The 21851-nt window shown below is 40.4% G+C and overlaps 1 protein-coding gene across 23 annotated transcripts in view; it reads left to right on the top strand.

Moving 5' to 3' along the window:
- The window catches only part of PAM (peptidylglycine alpha-amidating monooxygenase), a 290016-nt gene that overhangs the window by 174137 nt on the left and 94028 nt on the right, over nucleotides 1-21851 (top strand). For all 23 annotated transcript variants that reach the window (XM_080677812.1, XM_080677814.1, XM_080677815.1 and 20 more), the window contains one exon: nucleotides 10385-10472. In XM_080677812.1, the coding sequence (XP_080533938.1) occupies nucleotides 10385-10472 (88 nt within the window). The remainder of the gene's footprint in view (nucleotides 1-10384; nucleotides 10473-21851) is intronic.

The following is a 21851-nucleotide window of genomic DNA, read 5'->3' as shown; positions in this document are numbered from 1 at the left end:
TGCTTTTGTTTATTGTTTTACTAAGAAATTCCAGAATCGGAATGGGTGAAGGTCTGATAAAATCTGCATTTGACCACTGAACTGTGAGGCTGTCTAAAAGGTGTTTTACAGACACTCAAAGGAATTGGCTCTGACAGCAGCCCATTCAGCCAAGAAATTTGACTGTCATCGTCATTCACTTGCTTTCCTTCACATGGATGACCAGTAAATAAATGTGTCTTTTCCTTAGTGAATGATGGCAGGTCCCTATCTATCAAAATGCACTATACAAATGAGATAGAAGCCATGGAATTTAGAAACAGATGAAATTAATCTAATGATTCATTGCTTTTTGTTTTCTTGGGCTTCTCTCTTGAATGTAGAACAATTTCTATTGCAGAATTGCACAGTTATACTTGACTATTTCCAAATGTGGCCTTTCTTAAATAAAGCACATGTTAAGGTGATGCTGAGATACTTCAAAACTTGCAGGGACAACCTAATTTTGATCATGTTCATGGGTTAGTACATAGTGTGACTATAAGATCAAGGTCTGGCATAGTTATAATGCTCATATATCCACATTTTATGGCTATTTTTTAAAATAAATCTTTATTCAGATTATTACAATTGTTTCTCCTTTTTCCCCCCATAGCTCCCCTCCACCCGGTTCCCACCCCACCTTCTGCCCTTACCTCCCCCACACTGTCCTCATCCATGGGTGTATGATTTTTGTCCAGTCTCTTCATGAACCCCCCTCATTCCTTTTTCCCCCTGAGAATTATCAGTCCACTCCCTTTCTATGCCCGTAATTCTATTATATTCAACTGATTATTTTGTTCCTCAGGTTTTTAATTCACTTGATTTTTAGGTTCACTTGTTGATAGATATGTATTTGTTGTTCATAATTTTTATCTTTACTTTTTTCTTCTTCCTCTTCTTTAAGAATACCTTTCAGCATTTCATATAATACTGGTTTGGTGGTGATGAACTCCTTTAGCTTTTTCTTATCTGTGAAGCTCTTTATCTGCCCTTCAATTCTGAATGATAGCTTTGCTGGGTAGAGTAATCTTGGTTGTAGGTTTTTGCTATTCATCACTTTGAATATTTCTTGCCACTCCCATCTGGCCTGCATAGTTTCTGTTGAGAAATCAGCTGACAATCGTATGGGTGCTCCCTTGTAGGTAATTAACTGTTTTTCTCTTGCTGCTTTTAATATTCTCTCTTTGTCTTTTGCTCTTGGCATTTTAATTATGATGTGTCTTGGTGTGGTCCTCTTTGGATTCCTTTTGTTTGGGGTTCTGTGAGCTTCCTGGACTTGTAAGTCTATTTCTTTCACCAGCTGGGGGAAGTTTTCGGTCATTATTTCTTCAAATAGGTTTTCAGTATCTTGCTCTCTCTCTTCTTCTGGCACCCCCATAATTCTGATATTGGTATGCTTGAAGTTGTCCCAGAGTCTTCTTACACTATCTTCAACTTTTTGGATTTTTTTTTCTTTTTGCTTTTTTGGTGAGGGTTTTTTGCTTCTTTATATTTCAATTCTTTGACTTGATTCTTGTGTTCCTCTAGTCTGTTGTTGGGTCTCTGTATAATATTTTTTATTTCAGTCAGTGTATGTTTAATTTCTAGTTGGTCCTTTTTCATATCTTCGAGGGTCTTGTTATATTTATCGGCCTTTTCTAGGATATTCTTGAAGAGCCTTATAACCATGGTTTTGAATTCTATATCCAGTCGTTTTCCTCCATTTCTTTCGTTTGTGATCTGTTTCTTTGACGCCGCATTTTCACTGCTTCCCTGAGTTGGTAGGGTAGATTTGTGTGCTAGGCTTCCTATATGGCCCAGTGGGTCGGCCTCCCCAGTTAACCTGAGGTGGACACTCTTGGTGCACCCCTTTGTGGACTGTGTGTACAGCCTTGTTGTAGTTAAGTCTTGATTGTTGTTGGTATCACTGGGAGGAATTGACCTCCAGGCCAGTTGGCTGTAAGGATCAGCTGTGTCTAAGCTGGGAGAAGTTCGGTGCTGGAGACAGCCTTATAGGATTAGACTTGCCAAATTGCAATAGCCTCTGTGCTCAGCTTGGATGGGGTGGAGTCTCAGGGCGGAGCAGACAGTCTTGGCTTCCAGTCAGCCTTGCCCTTGCGCATGCGCGCGCCTGCAGACCTCTGCCTTCCCCGGCTCCCGAGTCTCCACCTGAGAGTCCAGATTCCCCCTGCAAGAGCGTGGGTCCCCAGGGGCTCACCTGGATCTGGGGTTCAGTGCAGTCAGAACTGGGACTCAGTGCATTCAGGAGTTTCTGACTCCCTTCCACTAGGGAAAGCCTGTGGCAACCTCCGCAGCCTTTGTGCGCACTGGCATGCACGCGCCTGCAGACCTCTGCCTTCCCCAGCTCCCGAGTCTCTGCCTGAGAGTCCAGATTCCCCCCCATAAGAGCGCGGGTCCCCAGGGGCTCACCTAGAACTGGGGTTCAGTGCAGTCAGAATTGGGGTTCAGTGCTGTCAGGAGCTTCGGACTCCCTTCTGCTAGGGAAAGCCTGTGGCAACCTCCGCAGCCTTTGTGCACACTGGCACGCGCGCCTCCAGAACCCTGCCCGCCGGGGCTCCCCCGGGTCTCCGAGTCTCCGGGTGCCTTTCTCTCTGACAGTCCAGACTCCCCCTGTATGAGCCTGGGTCCACGGGGTTTCGCTCGGGACTGGGGTTCAGTGCAGTCAGAACTGGGGTTCAGTGCGGTTGGGGGCTTCCTTCCCCCTTCCACCAGAGAAAGTCAGCCAGGCTCTCAGCCGCCCTTCCTCTCTGTGTGCACAAAGACCCTTTGCCGTACCTCCAATTCTCTGTGCGCTTTTCTCTTTCCTTCTAGTTGTAGAATTTTCACTCAGCCAGCTTTCCTGTGGTTCTGGATGGTGTCCGTTCTGTCTTTTAGTTGTAGTTTTGAAATTGTTGTGCGTGTCAGCAGTTTAGGTGCTTACCTATGCCGCCATCTTGGTTTCTCACCCACATTTCATGGCTTTGACAGCAGTAAATAAAAGTGTGTGTGTGTGTGTATGTGTGTGTGTGTGTGTGTGTGTGTAAGTCCCCATCCTCATGCAATCACTCTGTCACCTTTTTGCTTCCACCTAGGATTTTCCTCAGAATGAACAATGTAGTCTCTGTCTCCCACATGACCATTGCATACCTTCCAGCAGACACCCTAGGAAGCTGTTCTAGTTCCATAGTGAAAGCTATGTGGAGAGAGCTGAGATAGCACAAGTAAGATACTCTATTCTAGGGTTTCTGATGAATGGACAAAACCTAATTTGCTTGGTCATATCATGAAGGAGAAGCTGCTGCTATGAACCTTGTTTCAGAGTATTTCTTAAATGTCCTCTATCCTTAGGTCATCCAAATGCACATGTTTCCAACATGACCCTCAACAAACCTCAGGGTTTTCTCAAGTAATAAAAAAGGGAGGAGAGAGGAGTAGGAACCATTTGATTGTATTTTATATAGCTGAGATTAGGAAAGTCTTTAATTAGATACACCTAGGATTATTAAAACATAACTGATGGTTGTTAACTAGACTTACCCTGGTGATGATTTTACAAAATACACAAATATCAAATAATGATGTTGTACATCTAAAACAATTATAATGTTGCCGAAACCGGTTTGGCTCAGTGGATAGAGCGTCGGCCTGCGGACTGAAAGGTCCCGGGTTCGATTCCGGTCAAGGGCATGTACCTTGGTTGCGGGCACATCCCCAGTAGGGGGTGTGCAGGAGGCAGCTGATCGATGTTTCTCTCTCATCGATGTTTCTGGCTCTCTATCCCTCTCCCTTCCTCTCTGTGAAATATCAATAAAATATATTTAAAAAAATAAATAAATAAAAAAAATAAAATAAAACAATTATAATGTTATATGTCAATTATATCCATATATCCTATATAATAAGAGAGGAATATGCTAATTATCCATTACGCCCTGAGGCATAACAACCAACTGCATAATAACCTGATCACGGATCTGCAGGAGGATGTGGCAGTGAACTACAAGTGGGCGGCAGAGAGCTACAGGATGGGGCAGGGCAGCAAGCAAGCGGGAGGTGGAGAGCTACAGGACAGGGCAGGGCAGCAAACTATGAAGGGGCCGGGGGTGGGGGGGGGAGCTACAGGAGGGGCGGGGCAGCAGGCAGAGAGCTACAGGAGGACGGCAGCCACCTACTGGCGCACAGATTCGTGCGCAGGGCTACTAGTATATATATAACATGTGGACATAGTTGTTTTAATGCAGTAATATCAAAATGCCACCATCATCCTACCCCCAGTAAAATGGTCAGTTCAATTCAGAAAGCCGGGTTTGAATCGGAATTGCTGTGTAAATGTCCTGCAGTGGCGAGGGTTTGTGTTGCTTTGACAGTCATGCTAAAGTAGCCGATTCAGCTATTTCTTGGGGGGAAAAGGGCAACTTCTCTAAAGATCAACAGAAATTTTTCTAGTCAGAGAAAATTTCATGAGAGAAATAGGCAAGATTTGATCTGGATCGGAGAAGGTCTGCAGAGGGGAGGAGAATATTCCAGCGGCCAATGGTATGAGCAATGAAGGAGCGTGCCAGACATGAGTGTGAGCCTCATTCCTTGCTAGCTGCATGGCCGAGGACAAGTTACTGGGCCTCTCTCTCCTCAGGCTCATTTGTGGGAGGGAAAAGAGACCTGCTCCTGTGGTTGTGAGAAGTAAATGAGCCTGGCATAGGGTAAGCCTTCAGTAAATGTTAGTGATTCTGGCTGTTAAGTGAGATGGGCTGCCTGATGTGAGTGCCGAATGCAGGTTGGCAGTGGTCATGTTAGAAACGTGGTGGGCTGGCAGACTGGTGCAATATCATGCATGACCTGGAAAGGCAAGAGGGAGGATATGGATTCAGTTCTGGAGGAAAGTAATAGGGGACTATTATAGGAGTGACATCACAAAAACTGAGCTTAATAGAGCTTCCGCTGTTTCATCTTGCATAGCCTGGCTGACAGTGTATTTATTGATTATTTCCTTGGTTCTGGCATATGCCAAGAAGTTCAGTTTTAAAAGGCATAGAAGCTTTATTCTTTTTGTGCTAAAATTCCCTTTTTTAAATTAGGAGTTCTATTTTATTTATTATTATTATTTTAATCATTATTGTTGAAAGTATTGCATAGGTCCTCCTTTTCCCCCCCATTAACCTCTCCCAGCCCACTCCTGTCCCCTCCCCCTCATGGGCTAAAATTCCTTTATTTGGAAGTAAGGGTTATTTTAATTCATTTTTAATTTGTGTTCAATTTATAGACTTGCTCAGGTATCTTATTTCTTGGATAATTTGGCAACAGTAGCTTAAAGTCCTTGTAAACCACGTTAAGGATCCTTTCTGAATTGTGTATTATTGTCCATGCTAGTGAGAGTTAATGACAATTTCTCTATTAAATTTTCTGATTAAAATGTTCCAGCAAAAGATCTTTCTTCTTGTGTAGAATTGCTTTATGGGTACACAGGGAGCTGGTAGAAGATAATATAATTTGCCATTGCCGTGGGTTTTTAACATGCTACCCAATGGGCAGTATTGCTGTGAGCTTTACATTTTTCTGAATTTTTTGGCTCAACTGCAAGATGACACACATTAAGGCTGATCATATCCTACACTTAAGTTACAATTTAGAGCATTATCTTCAATTTCTACAAATGGTTTTTGAAGTATAATCTGTATTTTTTGGAAATAAAGACATATTTATGTGAGTGATACTAAAATTCGGAGGCCTGCTTGTAATTTTTTTCATTATGACAATTTCTTCACGTTATTGTTTCTTAAACCTTACACCTCTCTATTCTCTCAATATTTAAAAACTCTAAAGGGTCAACTAACTTTTGCCTTCAGAAACTTTTTTATATATTTATTTTGAAAGAAACCTTGTTTTTACTATTTGTCCTATGCACATAAAAGAGCAAGGCAGTCCAAGTTAACTAAGATGAATTAACTGAATTCTTAGTATGCTCACAATATACAGTGTATTCAGGCACTAAAAATATTGATTGTAGTCAGAGTCCCCTGTTATTCATCTCTGAAACTTTTCAAAGATACACTTGCCTGTAATGACCTCGGGAGATTTGAATGAAATATTGATGAAGGAAGGGGCAAGGCTGATCTAGCATTGACGCTGGGCACCTGTATTTTGAACAAGGTACTACTGATGCACAAAATCAAGGGAAAAGTACTATTGATGGAAATTGTTTAGTAACATGGAAAAATATCCACAGTATGCAAAATAAACTTTTTATTGTGTATAATATGTTCCCCACTTGGAGGAAAAAAGAAATAGAGTTAACAACAATTATCTCTAATGACATATCACACAGCAATTCTTCAAGGCCTAAGTTCTGGAGATCCAAAATTGCATCTGCAAAACATCGGGGGGTGAGGGCATGTATGGGAGTAGGGTGGGGGGGGGGGCAATGGTAAGATATGTACACATATAATACCTTAATAAAAAAATTTAAAAAAAATTGCATCTGCAAATCAGTTCTTTTTTATTCCATAGGTTAATTATCAAAGCCTATATATAGTATTCCCCTACTGTGTACCTTTAGCTAAAGAGGGTGTTCCACACTATCAACGATAATTTAGGATTGGTTCTATGTACATGGATATCTCCTTAATCGCTCATTCTCACTTGGCTATCTGTGTTCTTCGAAGTCTTTCCACATCCTGGGTCTGGCAGATATGTTGACATGCAGATCCGGCTATCTTCTTGGAAAGGAAAAATAGAAAGCCAAGAGTTAAATGAAATTCTGTCTTAGTTCACATTCTTAGTGTATTTTATGGCCCTGATTGCAGTCTGATGTTAGCTAAAAGAGGCCATAAATCCCCAACAACCTCATACAGTTACAACAAATTTTGCTTAGAACTCCAGAAAATAGACCCAGTTATCTCCTTGCTCAATATGTCGCCCACACACATACTTTCCAGTCTTTCATTTCAGATGGCATTATCCTTTGAGAAATCTTTCAACCTGTGCACTGTGTGTCATCATATTTCCTTTAATTAATATGCATGAGGCACTATTTCTGGAGTTTTAGTCCTTCATGAGAATTTGGGTCCCAGGACTTAGTCACACTTATTTGCCTATAAAATTTTCCCTGATCTTCTGCCTCAGGCAATCTGAACTGTGAACAGATATTGAGACTGAAGTACCATTTCCACTTGAGCACCTGTCATCTTATTGAGTTAGAAGAGTCGGTGGCACATTTAATCTTATCATATATAGCATTCCCTTGCATGCTCGTAAGGCTGTGTTTATGCCTGTTTGTCCCCATCCCGAGGCTGCCTTTGTTTATTTTGCCTGTCAGTCACACACTTAAGTGCAGTTGCCTTCATTATTAGCCTCTCGTGCTCTTCCCCTTGGATCCTTTATTTCTTTGGTGTATGATGGGAGAAAAAGAAAAGAAGAGGGAATTGCTTATAAGATGTGCTTTTAAAATATCTTTCCATATTCTGTCTTGTGTAGTGTTGAAAGCTCCAGCCTACTCAGTGGTCCTCACTGTTATTGACGAGGGGTGGGGTCTGGATTTGCACAGCTAGGCATATACATAGGAATGGAGAAACCCAGGAAATGAACCTGTCAGCCAGTCTTTTCCCAGTTGACCCCTTCGATGAAATTGTCCCAGTCCTGCTTTATTTTATGTATCTACTGTTTGTTTTAGATTTACATTTTGATATGACATTCTTTTTGCTGGAGGTATTTTTCAAGTGCAATAAATTGTATTTTGAGCTGTAATGATGCAAATACGTCAATATACTCTTCTGTTAGGATATGAAAAAGTTGGTTGGGTGCCTGTTTTCACTCTGTACTAATAATTTACTTAGCATTTAAATTAGATCTTGAGTTTTTGAAAGAATGTATGAGTTAGTGAGAGTGTTTATAAAAGGGAACTCTGAGGAATTTTCTTTTACTACCACTTAAAGATATCGATCTGTTTCTGTGGGGAAGGAAGAACTGTCCTCTGCTCTCAGTGATCTAATAATTAAATAGACATGAGACAGATTAGCAAGAGAAAATGACCACATTTAATTACATATGTAGAGTCAGAGACCCTATATATGTGAGAGGTTCATAGACAGAAAGGAAATATGGGTATACAAGACGTTCTGAGCTAGGGATGAGGTAATGCAGCTTAGGGCTTCGGAAGGTAATTGCAGGGAAACCACATGTTCATCAGTTATTAGTTTGACCTGCTATATAAAGGTAAAAAATCATTTATGGTGATGACTCTAATCATGGACCAGGTTCCTAATTTAAATTGATCTAGACCAGTGGTCGGCAAACTCATTAGTCAACAGAGCCAAATATCAACAGTACAACGATTGAAATTTCTTTTGAGAGCCAAATTTTTTAAACTTAAACTTCTTCTAACACCACTTCTTCAAAATAGACTCGCCCAGGCCATGGTATTTTGTGGAAGAGCCACACTCAAGGGGCCAAAGAGCCGCATGTAGCTCATGAGCCACAGTTTGCCGACCACTGATCTAGACAGTTAAGGGAGGGGGGCAGAAAGTTCTTTGAGCCTGCAGGGTCTAAGTTTCCTTTAGCTCAAAGTAATCCCCATACCACTGAGGCACATCCTATATAATAAAAGGGTAATATGCAAATCGACCAAACAGTGGAACGACTGGTCGCTATGACGTGCACTGACCACCGGGGGCAGACGCTCAATGCAGGAGCTGCCCCCAGCCCACAGGCCTCGATTGCCCGATGGCAAACGGGGAATTGGGGGTGGGTGGCAGCGGGGGGGGGCAGGGCCGGCTGCTGTCAGCAGGGGAAGATGGCCCTGATTGCAGGCCAGGCCTAGGGACCATACCCATGCACGAATTTCGTGCACTGGGCCTCTAGTACCAAAACAAAAAGACAGAGACAAAAAGCCCACCTTGGTACTTTTTCAGTTTTCCTTCTGCCAGGGATGATCGCAAGAGGATTATGGGAGAGAGGAAGCAGAGCCTGCCCTCAGCTTGAGAGTTTGTGGAGATAGAATCCCTCTTCTTCTTTCTCTTTCTCTTGCTAACAAACTAAGGCTTGGTAACAATATGATTTTCTATGGTTTGTGAACTGTTGTAACTGCCAATTGATTCTTTCCTTCCAAATATCTTCTTTAATCTCCTAGGCTTACTGTGTTCTTTTGTAATAGAAAACAAAGCCTCAGGTTATATGAAGTCCATTTTCCAGCCTTCTCCTGTTAGTTTTTTAAATGGTGGTATAAAAATCTCACGATGTGTGGGTGTTTTTTTTAGACTTTAAATTTCTTCTTTCTAGCACAATCAATGAAAAGCTTTTTATTTTCCCTGAAAGTTGTAAGTCAAGATGTCTCCTAGTAGGTAGCCTGTGTTTTCTGATCAACCACACTTTGCAAGTCACGGTGCTACAGTAGAACATTTTTTATTTTATAAATATGCATGTCTCAGATACATATTTTAGCAGCAAAGGATGCTTTATTAATTTTATCAACCAGACAAAAAGAGCTAAAAGATACAGCTTTATACATGCTTGAGAATTAAGGTCATTTGAGGTTAATTAGCATTTTTGTGTGTAAAGGTGACTTGTAAACTGCCCCATAAGACAGCAGTTTGAATGCAGACTAAAGGAGATGAGCCAAAACCAAACCAGGAAAGAGAGCTTGTGCTCAATATTGATCATCCATAATAGTATACTTAGCTTTGATTTCTTTCTTTGCTTTTCCTCTGAACTGATTTTTGTTTATTTTAATGTCTTTCAACCACTATTATTAGGAGAAAAAGAGAAAGGACATTGAGTAAGTTTCAGTATCCCTTTAACAAGTGCACAGCACTCATCCTGGACAGTCATTTATGTATTTTTATAAAGATGTATTTTCCATTTTTCTAGTAAATTGTTTCTCCAGATCATATCCTAGTTGACTTCTATAACTTTAAGATGGTAATAAGCTTGTACTGCATTATGAATCCTTTTGCTCATGTTTGACCCCTCACTGTGGTTTCTGTTTCATGCCGTGTGGTGCTGTGTGTTTTATGGCATTCAGTATTCTGCTGATATCTGGATGAAATATATTGTAAATCCATAGCCTGGAGCTTTCATTTATATCCACATAATGCTCTCTTCACTTTAAAAGGGGCCTTCCATTTAAAAGTGTATGTGGGTGTATGTGTAGTTTCAGCCTACTAACTCATTATTTTCTTTTTGTTAGGTAATAGTTTACTATCATACTAAATTAAATGATCAAATTGTGCTCATCTTAAGGAATAAGACAATTTATACAGTGAGGGCATTCTATCCTAAGAGCATCAAAACATCTTTGTTATACAGCTGTTTGAACCGTTGAATAGTCTCTTGTGACATTTGTACAAGGAAGTGTAACTTGCATTCATATTCATGTATTATTTTCTCTTAACAGTTGACTTCAAACCGCGTGCCAGCATGGATACTGTCCATCATATGTTACTTTTTGGATGCAACATGCCTTCGTCCACTGGAAGTTACTGGTAAGGAATAATAGGCTCATAGTAGAAAGGGGTGTAGAAAATGTGTGTTTTTAATAAGTACAGAGTGCATCTGTGCAAGTATTCCACAATTGATTAATAAATAGGCAGAATATTTTCTTCTTTAAAAAAGAACTTCATTCTTTTGCATCAAGTCGTGCTCATGTTTTGCTTATCACAGTTATTTCCTCTGCTCTGGAGCACATCCATCGGTCTTTGACATTGACTTAATAAAGATATGTCTGTTGTTACAGAGAGTGTGTGTCAGGATGCATGCAGCTTGAAAAGAAAGACTAAAAAAATAGATAATGGATACTCTGGTGTTTATTTATTTATTTTTTTACGTTCATGAATACAGCACCCTGGCTGTATTCATTGAGCACTTCTTTATTCCAGACACCAGGCTAGGTGATCTGTGTACACCATTTCATTTTACCCTAACATCTCTGCAAAGCAGGTATTATTACCCTCCCTTTACAGACAAGGAGCTGGAAGCTCAGAGATTCAGTAACCTGCTCAAGGTAATACAGCCAGTTAGTGTCAGACCAGGATTGACCCTTAGGTTGTCCAGTTCCAAATCCAGTTACTTCTGTTTCACCACACTGTGTCTTATTTATTCAAGTAACTGTTGCAGTTTTAGAATTTATTTTAATCACTGTGGTGAGCCTTAATACCATGTCATGAACAATCAATAAACATCTATTAAATGCTTGTTATATGTCAGAACTGCAGCAGATGCTGTGGGAAGTTCTAAGATAAATAGATATGTTTTCTACCCCCAGAAGCTTACAGCATAATTATGGCTTGAGATCTTCCCTTTCATTTTGTTCTTTGGTGGTAAGAAGATCAGTGAACTTTGAAAATAGCTGTGCATTTTAAGCCTCACATTTTGCACTAATGGTCAGAATCCTGTTACATATTTAACAGTGCAGAATGACTATTGTGTCTTCCTTTGCATTGGGAAGGGGTCTGTTTTGTGGTCCTGTTGCTGCATGATCACTTAGGTTGATAGACCCTTCTCTGCACATCCTAGTATGCATTAGGCTGATTCGAGGTATGCAGCAACTGCTTTCTGGTCAGTTTTATAATAAACAATTGTTATATGTATTTGGAACTGTTAGCACTGGGAAATTAGTGGAAATCTCCATGGACCAAGTAACATCAAAGCATTTGTTAATAGGCTTGAGTATTTGGTGAAAGGGGCATATCACATAGGAACCTCTCTCACGTGACTGAATTCATACAAAAATGGAGTCAGCAAATCACAGTTAATATCCTTTGATATCAACATTCCAGTTTTTGCTCTCCAATAGATTTTTGTAAATAAAATGTTGGAATTAAAAGATTATTCTCTGACAGCATTTCTGAATCTGATTTAACCAATAACATCCTTTGGTTTTTGTTTTTTTCAAAATAATTTTTCTGAAATTAGCAAAATTTACCTTTGAATTAAAATGGTTAAAAATAGCTAGAAGGGATGTGAACTTGAAATATCTGCTTTAGCTTCACCCTGATTGAAGAGAATGAGTGAAAAAATAAAACGTCACTTACATGTTATTATGGTTCTGATTATTAAGGAAAAATATATAAAATGAACTAGCTCAGTGTTCTAGCTCAGTGTTCTCATGTTAAGGGAATATCAGAGCAAACACATTATTTTGGCTATTTTAAAGTATTTATTCATATTCTTTAATATACTATTTTGATATTAAGTCCATCCAAAGGACTTCTAAGTTGAGGAAAGAGAACTCAAAGCAAATTGTAAATGAAAGTGAAAACAGTAATTTTGAGTAATGTAATTGCTACACACATACTATTTTGCTAAAATTATTACTGGCAAGGCAGCATAGTAGAAAGAAAGAGTAATGAACTCACTGGCTGGATTCCCTGGGCATGTTACCTGTTGCATGTGGTTTGGCCCTGGTTTTTCATTTTATCAAGATACTCTCACTAGATCATTTATCTATAAAATTCCATAGTTCTATGCATATAAGTTGCATGCAAATGCTGAGTCAGATTGAAAGGCATCATTATTGGGAGTTGGAGATGTGTGCAGTGGTTGAATCACCTCAAACAGGCAGTCTACTACGTTTTGCCATTGGGTTGCATCATTAAGTAATTAGAATTCTTAATGACATTATACCCATAGCATTTTAAATAGATTTTAAAAATCTATCTGGCAGCCCATATTTCAACTCAGTCAATAGGCTTGTTATAATTGACTTTGTAACCATAAAACAAGGACAGTAATCGATGCTGTTATTCATCTCCTTTTAACCAAGCCCAAAGTGTTCATCTGACATTTAAAAGTAGGATATATATGTTGTCTGTTCAATATGAAAACTGGGAGATATGCATTAAGTAAAACTGTTTCTGGTGACTGACTTCCACAACCCAGCCATACTCTCCATTGAAAGATGGTATAGACCCCTCCCTCCCCTAATATTAGCAAAATTCATTGGTCTGGAAAGAATTAGAGCTCTCAGGATATTTTATGGGATGAACTTTTCAGTTGCTTCACAAGTATATACTTGTTTCCCTACCCCCAGTGCAGCACAGGCTCAGCCCTGGAGCAGACAGCGGGTGTTTTCCAGCTGCTCAGCCTCTTATCTGTCCCACCTGAATTATCATACAAGCACCAGAATCTATCACTGTCTGAAGCCCTGCATTATTTATCTAAAGTATCTGAGTTGTGGAATTTATCACACTCATTTTACAGATGCAAATCTAATTTTCAGTTGCTCTAAGATACAGACAGTACTTAAAAGATTTCCAAATTTCACCTATAGTTTTGGTTATTATAACTATAATGGTTTTTTGATGCTTCAGAATATCAAAAACCTATTCACACTCTAGAGAAGTCTTTATGGAAAAGTAAGGATGTTTTAGTGAAAGAAGAAAAAGCTAATATTGGGATATTTTAACACCAAAACATCAAGCTAGGATTTTCTCTCTTCACTGTTGGTTAGATAGGGTTTCCCTATTTTCACTTGACTGCTCTATTTTCGTTGCCAGCAGGTTGGCAAATAGGTCTGTATCTCTAATAAAGTAAAACATCTTCCCTGAAATTATGAAGTTATAATTCATCTCCTGTCTTCAAACAGCACTTTTAATATCGAGGCAAAGAGCTATTCTGATGAAGTTTCACCGCTACAGTGCCCTCCTTTGCTCTTTGTAATTGCCTCTTCCTACTGTTCATTAAAATATATTTACAGTTATATTAAGTTTACATGAAAATAGTAGACACAGCATGAAGCAGTTTTCATTATGTAGTTTTCATTTTAATTTTAAAGTTTTTTTTTCCTCTGCACATATTCCAGTCTTTTGTGTCTCATTCCAAATTAGCAGCTCACACTGGTAATGTGTCTAGTTAATTATATGCATGTGCATTTAAATTGCACACATTGATGTGAACCTTTTAATATACTGTAGGGTGGTCCCTTTATGGTTAGAGTGGGCCTGGCACTCAATTTCGAATTTACATATCTCTCGAGGATGCAAATCAGGACCAGCTGGTGGAAAAGCAGCAGCTCTGCTGGCCCATGTAAAGAAGGCAAGAGTGCCTGTCAGTTCCACCCCACACACCTTCTTTCTCAGGCTTTGAAAAGAAACAATTAAAACATCTCGGGACCAATGGAAAGTAAGAGCACCAAGCTTGGAGCAAGCATAGCTATAGCATGACTTGGACTTTATTTGAGCTTGCAGACTTCATTCAAAGCAGAGCATTCTAAGTTCCTCAGATTTGTTGGCTATGTAGGAGCCATAGGTGAGCAGATGCTCTTTGGGGCTTTTTAGGGGTCAGTAAGGAAATGAGGTGGTGAAAACGGAGTCATTTAGATGTAAAAAATTTATTACTGCTCTCCACTAAAAAAAAAAAAATAGCAAATTTAGGAAATCTTGGAAATTGAAATATTGCATTTATCTATTTTATGAAAACTTTCTCTACTTTTTTTTACTCCTACGATAAAAATTTTTTAAATGAATGGTTAACTACAAAGAGTTCCAGGATTTGAAAAGCCTGGTACTTTCTTCATACAAATTGCTTTGGCATGTGGGGTAATCCTGGAGTACTTTGGCTTTTCGTAGTGTGAGATCCTACAGGCTTGTGTACCTTTAGTCTGCTGAGTAAAGAAAGCACTTAAGGCTTAAAGCAATTTATGACTGTCCACCCCAGGATTGTGTTCATAATATTCCATGATTAAAGTGAACGGGCCTTTTATGTATCCTGCTTTGTATTTTGGCGTGATCTTCTATGCAGAGCTGAAATTATATTTAGTCATAGCAGTTAATATTTGATTTGGAAACTATTCCTAATGACGCTTATCATGACCAACTACTTTTACAAATGAAATATGGCTCCTATAGGTTGTTTGATCTTTTTTGAGAAGAAGAATCCCAGCTGATTAAATGAGGCTGTTTCTAGCTGTTCTAACTTGGAATCATTCTCCAGCTAAAGCAGTAGTGCTTTACCACCCTATGAAGCTTTAGCTTAAATCCCTTTCCATTGCTTCTATTTATTAACCACCTGCTGTGTCTTTTTAAATGCCACTATCTCCACAGGGTTACAGATGCTGATGAAGGGAAAGAGAAATTAGCTAAAACATATATGTAAATATATAGAGAGAGAAGCATGTATGTGAAACACCCTGCTTGGTTACTCATTTAAATGACTCTTTTGTCGGTTGATGTTAAAATTTCCTTGCCTCCCTCAGGATGACAATGATCCTTTGGTTGAATATGATATTTGCTGCCTTTATGCACCCACTCTATACCCAGCTACTTGCGATCTGTACACTATGCAGTAAGATTCACATTGTGCCTTCTGCAATCCCCTCTTGTTTTCTTCCATAACAAACTTTTAAAGTTAAATATACATAACATCCTTGTCAGCATAAACAGAAATAATATAGTCTCCAAAACCTACCCTTTTCTTTGTTCTAAACACTGTAAAGTGTGTCTTTGAGTATAGTAACAAAGTTTAGACATACATTTTTCTAGGCTAAAATTAAGTGTATTCATTTCCTTATTCTACTTGAATATTATAATACTAGAGGCCCGGTGCACGAAATTAACCCAACCAAGATGGCTGTGGCCACGGAGTGAGCAGGAGGCTTGGTTTTCCCTGGCAAAGGAGGAAGCCAAGCTTCTTGCACACCCTGGCCGGCCCAGGCCTCCGCTCAAGGCTACAAAGTTTCAATTATAGAAGATAAATAAATCCCAACAAAAATGGCTATGGCAGGGTGGGGGGTGGTCCCTCAGCCCAGCCTGCACCCTCTCCAATCTGGGACCCCTCGAGGGATGTCCGACTGCCCGTTTAGGCTTGATCTGGTATGATCAGGCCTAAATGGGCAGTCGGACATCCCTCTCACAATCCAGGACTACTGGCTCCCAACTGCTTGCCTGCCTGCCTTCCCGATTGCCCCTAACCGCTTCTGCCTGCTAGCCTGATCACCCCCTAACCACTCCCCTGACAGCCTGATTGACGCCTAACTGCTCCCCTGCCAACCTTATTGCCCCTAACTTCCCTCCCCTGCAGGCCTGGTCACCCCTAACTTCCCTCCCCTGCAGGCCTGGTCACCCCTAATTGCCCTCCCCTGCAAGCCTGGGTCCCCCCCCAACTGCCCTTCCTTGCAGGCCCGGTCGCCCCCAACTTCCCTCCTCTGCTGGACTGGTAACCCCTAACTGCCCTCCCCTGCAGGCTTGATTGCCCCCAACTGCCCTCCCCTGCTAGCCATCTTGTGGTGGCCATCTTGTGTCCACATGGGAGCAGACATCTTTTACCACATAGGGGTAGCCATCTTGTGTGTTGGAGTGACGGTCAATTTGCATATTACTCTTTTATTAGGTAGGATAGAGGCCTGATGCACGGGTGGGGGCCAGCTGGTTTGCCCTGAAGGGTGTCCTGGATCAGGGTGGGGGTTCCCTTGGGGTGTGGGGCAGCCTGGGCAAGGGGCCTGTGGTGGTTTGCGGGCCGGCCATGCCTCCCAGTGACCCAAGCGGAGGCCCTGGTATCTGGGATTTATTTATCTTCTATAATTGAAACTTTGTAGCCTTGAGATGAGGCCTGGGCCGGCCAGGAAGCTTGGCTTCCTCCATCGCCGGGGAAACCCAAGCCTCCTGCTCACTCTGTGGCCGTAGCCATTTTTGTTGGGATTTATTTATCTTCTATAATTGAAACTTTGTAGCCTTGAACGGAGGCCTGGGCCAGCCAGGGTGTGCAGGAAGCTTGGCTTCCTCCATTGCCAGAGAAACCCAAGCCTCCTGCTCTCTCTGTGGCCACAGCCATGTTGGTTGGGTTAATTTGCATACTTGCTCCTGATTGGCTGGTGGGCATGGCTTGTTGGTGTAGCGGAGGTATGGTCAATTTGCATATTACTCTTTTATTAGATAGGATATTCATATTATATTGCAGATCAGGAGAGTATAAAAGATCACTACAATACACTTGGCATCTTGTTCTAACTCCTGGTCACCAGTGATCGTATTTCTTGGCTAATTTTTAGGTGCCTGTACTGGAGGTGTTGATAAGAGTTTCTTAGCAACTGACTAATTCCTTGTAGACTAGAGTCAACTTTAAGAAAATAAAATGTCATGGATGTAACCATTTTGACAGAGTCAATAGAAACAAACAATACATAATTTTGAACATTTTTTTGCCTCAGACTAGTATTTATGTTAAACAAAATAGCAATATTATAGCACAGTACTCTCACATCTAACATTTAACATAGAATCAGAACTTCAAAAGCAGAACATCTTTGGTTCAAATCTCAGTTCTACTACTTGATAGTTGTAATAAATATTACTTATATTATTTAACCTGTATTGGGCTGCTTCCTCATTTGTAAAATGGGGATATTAATCCTGCCTAGTTGGGCCATTATGAAGAGCAAGGGGATGTAGATAATGTGCTTGGCACAGTGCCTGGCACATGGGAGTACTGAATAAGTGGTAGTTATTATCCTTATTCATTTATTAATAAAATATTGATTAATAAAACATTGCACTATGTGCAAGCACTTTGTTAGGCACTGAGAGTTCGGCATGGACAAATAGACACAATGCTCATATGGACTTTATTGCTTCTCTGATCTCATGGAGGGTTGTGGATAGTGTGGCACTGTTTATCAGGCTGCTGCTGATACATCAGTGCTCTTGTTGAGCTTTCCCATTAAGTATCCTGATACTATATTAATGGATACCCATTGCATTGAAATTCACATAGGGTTTGTCTGAATGGGAAATTATGTTCTGTGATTTTATAAAACAGTTAATGAAATTTGAACACATGACTCACTGGATGCAATTTTGAAAGGTAAGGATATTACACATATGCCATTGATTTTATGTTGTTTCTTAAAGAAACGTTCTAACTTTGGATTCCTGTGGTTCTGTTAGAGATTTAATGCATTAAAATTGGAAGAGAAGGCAGAGACTTATTAACTTGAGGGCCTGATAGGTGTTTTTTTTTAAAACTTATTTAGCGAATAGAAGAAATGAGTTATCATTTCTGATCTTCCCTGAGTAACCTTGGATTTTAAATAGCCTTTAACAGCTACAACCAGAGAGTACTTTTTAACAGTCAGTTGTGCTTTATTTGGATAATTTAAAATGACAGGCTAGCACTTTTCAGTTCTTGGCATAGTCTAAAAATATTCATGCCATCTGAATGGTTTCCCCATGGATTAGAGGTGAAAAGGTTCTACAGCAAAGGTTCGGGAACCCGGAATGGTTTTATTTTCAAATGTTAATTCTCATCATTTTTGCAGTGAATACTAGGAAACCACAAGGGAGCTATGTGAATCTTTTCACAATTAATTGGCTTAATCTGGAGGAGCCTTTAGGAGAAACTGCTGAAAGAATAAGGAGCCTGGTTGATGAGGCCTGAAATTACAACAGCCATTGATCAAGGGTTGGTTACATTGCTTCCTAACCTTCAGACTCTTATTAATAAGGAGAGTGCCAAGACGGCATGGCTCAGTGGTTGAGCGTCAGCCTACAAACCAGGAGGTCATGGGTCAATTTCCTATCAGGGCACTTGCCCAGGTTGCTGGCTGGGGCATGCAGGAGGCAGCCAGTCAATGATTCTCATCATTGATGTTTCTTTTTTCTTTTTTTTTTTTTTTTAAATATATTTTATTGATTTTTTACAGAGAGGAAGGGAAAGGGATAGAGAGTTAGAAACATCGATGAGAGAGAAACATCGATCAGCTGCCTCCTGCACACCCCCCACTGGGGATGTGCCCGCAACCAAGGTACATGCCCTTGACCGGAATCAAACCTGGGACCCTTCAGTCCGCAGGCCGACGCTCTATCCACTGAGCCAAACCAGCTAGGGCCTCATCATTGATGTTTCAATCTCTCTCTCTCTCTTCCTTCCTCTCAGAAATCAATAAAAATATATTAATAAATAAATAAGGATAGTAAAAATTCTATTTTGGTCAAGACCCTTTTTGGAGAGCCAAAATACACAATATCCACTTTATCCTGTCATACCTTTTATGTGGGGAAAATAGGATGCTATTTTTATTTAAAATGGGAAATGGAAATCTGAAAATGAGGAGGTGCAGGGATTGAAGCCCAATGCTCTTTGCCACTCTCATGTGTCATCCACTATAGAATCCATTGCTCTCGGCCTCGTGTTTTTCCTCTTCCTTAGTCCTCTCACTCATTGGGTTTTAGGATTAGTTTCAACATCCCAGCTCCCTACAGTGAATCATTCTTTACTCAGTCTTGAGTTTAGTACATTCTTTAAAAAATCATAAAGCAAGATTTTGAAAAGCAAACCGAAGTTTGCTTTTGAAGCTCTTTTACCAGAATGGATAAGTCAGAAGAATTGATGTAGGATTTGGTTTTAGAAGTTGCATGCACAAATTGCAATGTAGTGCAGATATGACAGTAGTCATCAAAGCTTACCTTCAGACAATACCTTTCTCTGCCTGCAAGTCATTCTCACAAATTGAGGCAGAAGGAAGTATGAGAGCCAGAGGTTGGAATCATGGCTCCACTGTGTGACCTTTGGCAATTACTTAAACTCTCTGAGCTTATTCCGCTGTAAAGTATAACCTATTTGCAATATTCTTGTGAGAATGAACTTAAGCTTGTTTGTACAAAATACTAGGCAAGCAATAATTCGAATTTGTTGTTATGTAATATTTTTGTTAAAACTTCTTAACTAAATTTAAAAAATATTTTTATACTTAACAGTACAATAAAATTTAGGCCAATTCAATTATTTAAGTATTTGTATATGAAAAGTTAAAATTGTACTTTGCAGTTAAGATCACCAAGCATTTCTTGAATATTTACTAAATGCCAGGCAGGGTTGTAAGTGTTAGGAGTGCACTCAAACTTCAGTGTGCACAGCCTGGTTGAGGAGATAAATACACTGATTCATAGGGTGAATGCTGTGGTTAACAAATGGGAGTTGCATGGGGTGGGGGTCAGAGAAAGCTCCCCGAGGAGGAAGACATGAGTGGAATCTTGAGGGAGAAGGTGAGAAGCACACGTTTCTCAGACAGAGAGCTGGGAGGTGTTCTCCAGGCAAAGGAACAGTAGAGAAGAGAGGGATTAGACACTGGCAGCCACTTGGCATGACGAATAAGTTTTTATTTTTCCTGGAGCTATAACAAGGTCCCAGATCATGAAAGGCCTTATGCTACAATGTTTGGATTTTGTGATTCTTGGGAAGCATTTGAAAGATTTTGTGCCAGCGAGTGACATAATCAAATATGTCACTGAGAAAAATTTACTAAACCAGTTCTCTCGATTGTATTTCACTGTTTCGTTCTGGTTCTTACTAGTCACGCATGGAATCAACTTCCATAGCAGAGGAAATAATTATCTTGTTTAAACTAAGACTGTCGTCACAGTGATGTTAGGCACTGTACATTCATGGTCTTTGTTGAAAGCTATAAAAATTGTCACGCAGATCTTTAAATTTTCGTAGCTGACAGCAGTGAGATACAAAGTTCATCACATCAGACAATCTCCATTTTTAAGTTGTAGCCTGAGGCCAAGTGCTTTGGGCACTGTCCAGGACCCTCAGCATTTTAGCACACTGGGCACAGGACATCCCGAACGTTTGGTCCAGTGTGTGTCTCACATGGTAAGGTAATGATCCTTCACCATAAGTATATTGTTCTTGACAGTGAACAGTAAGGACCCACCAGTTGATGTGTTTTACATGGCACATTACCCAGTTTCTTTCTGCAGCCTGACATAGAAGCAAGAATAGTTGCTGTACATAACCTGTGGGGACCTCCTGGCTTCTGGCCCCTCACCCTTTATTCAGACAGGTAACAGTTGTCTGCACTCACTGCCTATCTCACCCCATTTCTGGCTACAACCAAGAATCAGGTGAGGAGTCCCTTCCTCTGAGTAGGAAGGTACTTCTCACCAATGGTTTTCTTGATTGTGTCCTGGCTGTTCTCAGGTTTCTTGCCTTGGTTTCTAACCTCTTTAGGGAGTCACCAGGGTCTGCCCTTTCTTCCCCCCAGGTCAGGGGCAGTACACATTTTCTTCTCTGTGAGCCAGCATTCTGCCCAAGAAGCTATGTTTGACCTTGTTTTTGATTGTCCTCAGATCTTTCAGATCTGCCTAAACTCCTGATTCTGACCCTCTTGGTGCTAATTTCTCAAAACATAGATTTATAAAAGCAGCATAAAAATGTCACCTAATGGTGGTTTTGAACAAATCCAATTCTATAACAGAACACATTAAGAGAAATAGTGTAATGGGGGTGGGGGTTATGTGGTTTGGAGTCAGCTTACCATTTATGAAATTGGATCTACCAGTGAAGGTGCCAGTGTGCTAGTTACTGTACCAGGTGCCTTATACACATCAGCATTGCAGCCCTTCTAGAGAGGTTTCTGTACAGGCGGTCTCTGCCGATAGCCCTGCTCAAGATACAGCTGTTAAGGGAGGTTCTGGGATTCACCTCCAGATGTTTTTCTGCCTGTGTTCCTTTCACCATCCAGCCCTGCCTCTCAACAGTGAGTCATCAGATAACGTGAATGTTTTGTTAAGTAATGCATTACTCTGGTATAATGCTTTGAGGTTTATAAAGTGCTTTCATGTACATCTCATTTGACTTGCTGAATAACTCTTGTGAGGTAAGTGTAAATATCTATTTTACAAGAGAGAATACTGAGGCTCACCAAGATACAGTGATTTGCACAAGATGAAACAACTTGTGACACCACCAATGTTCATAAACTTTAAAGAAGTCCAAGGGTTCTTGAACCCTTTAAGTGGGGGTATGCTTGTATTGTTCACCCTAATGAGCACTGCGTACTGTTTGTTGCAACAGCCAAAGACTTACTGATAACATTGATCCCCAAAGGGGAAAGGTATGACGTTCCTTTTAGCCCACTTCTAAAT

Source organism: Plecotus auritus, assembly GCF_963455305.1.
Source record: "Plecotus auritus genome assembly, chromosome: 7".
NCBI lineage: Eukaryota > Metazoa > Chordata > Mammalia > Chiroptera > Vespertilionidae > Plecotus > Plecotus auritus.
Note: the sequence above shows the minus strand (reverse complement) of the source record. Positions and strands in the feature narration are given on the sequence as shown.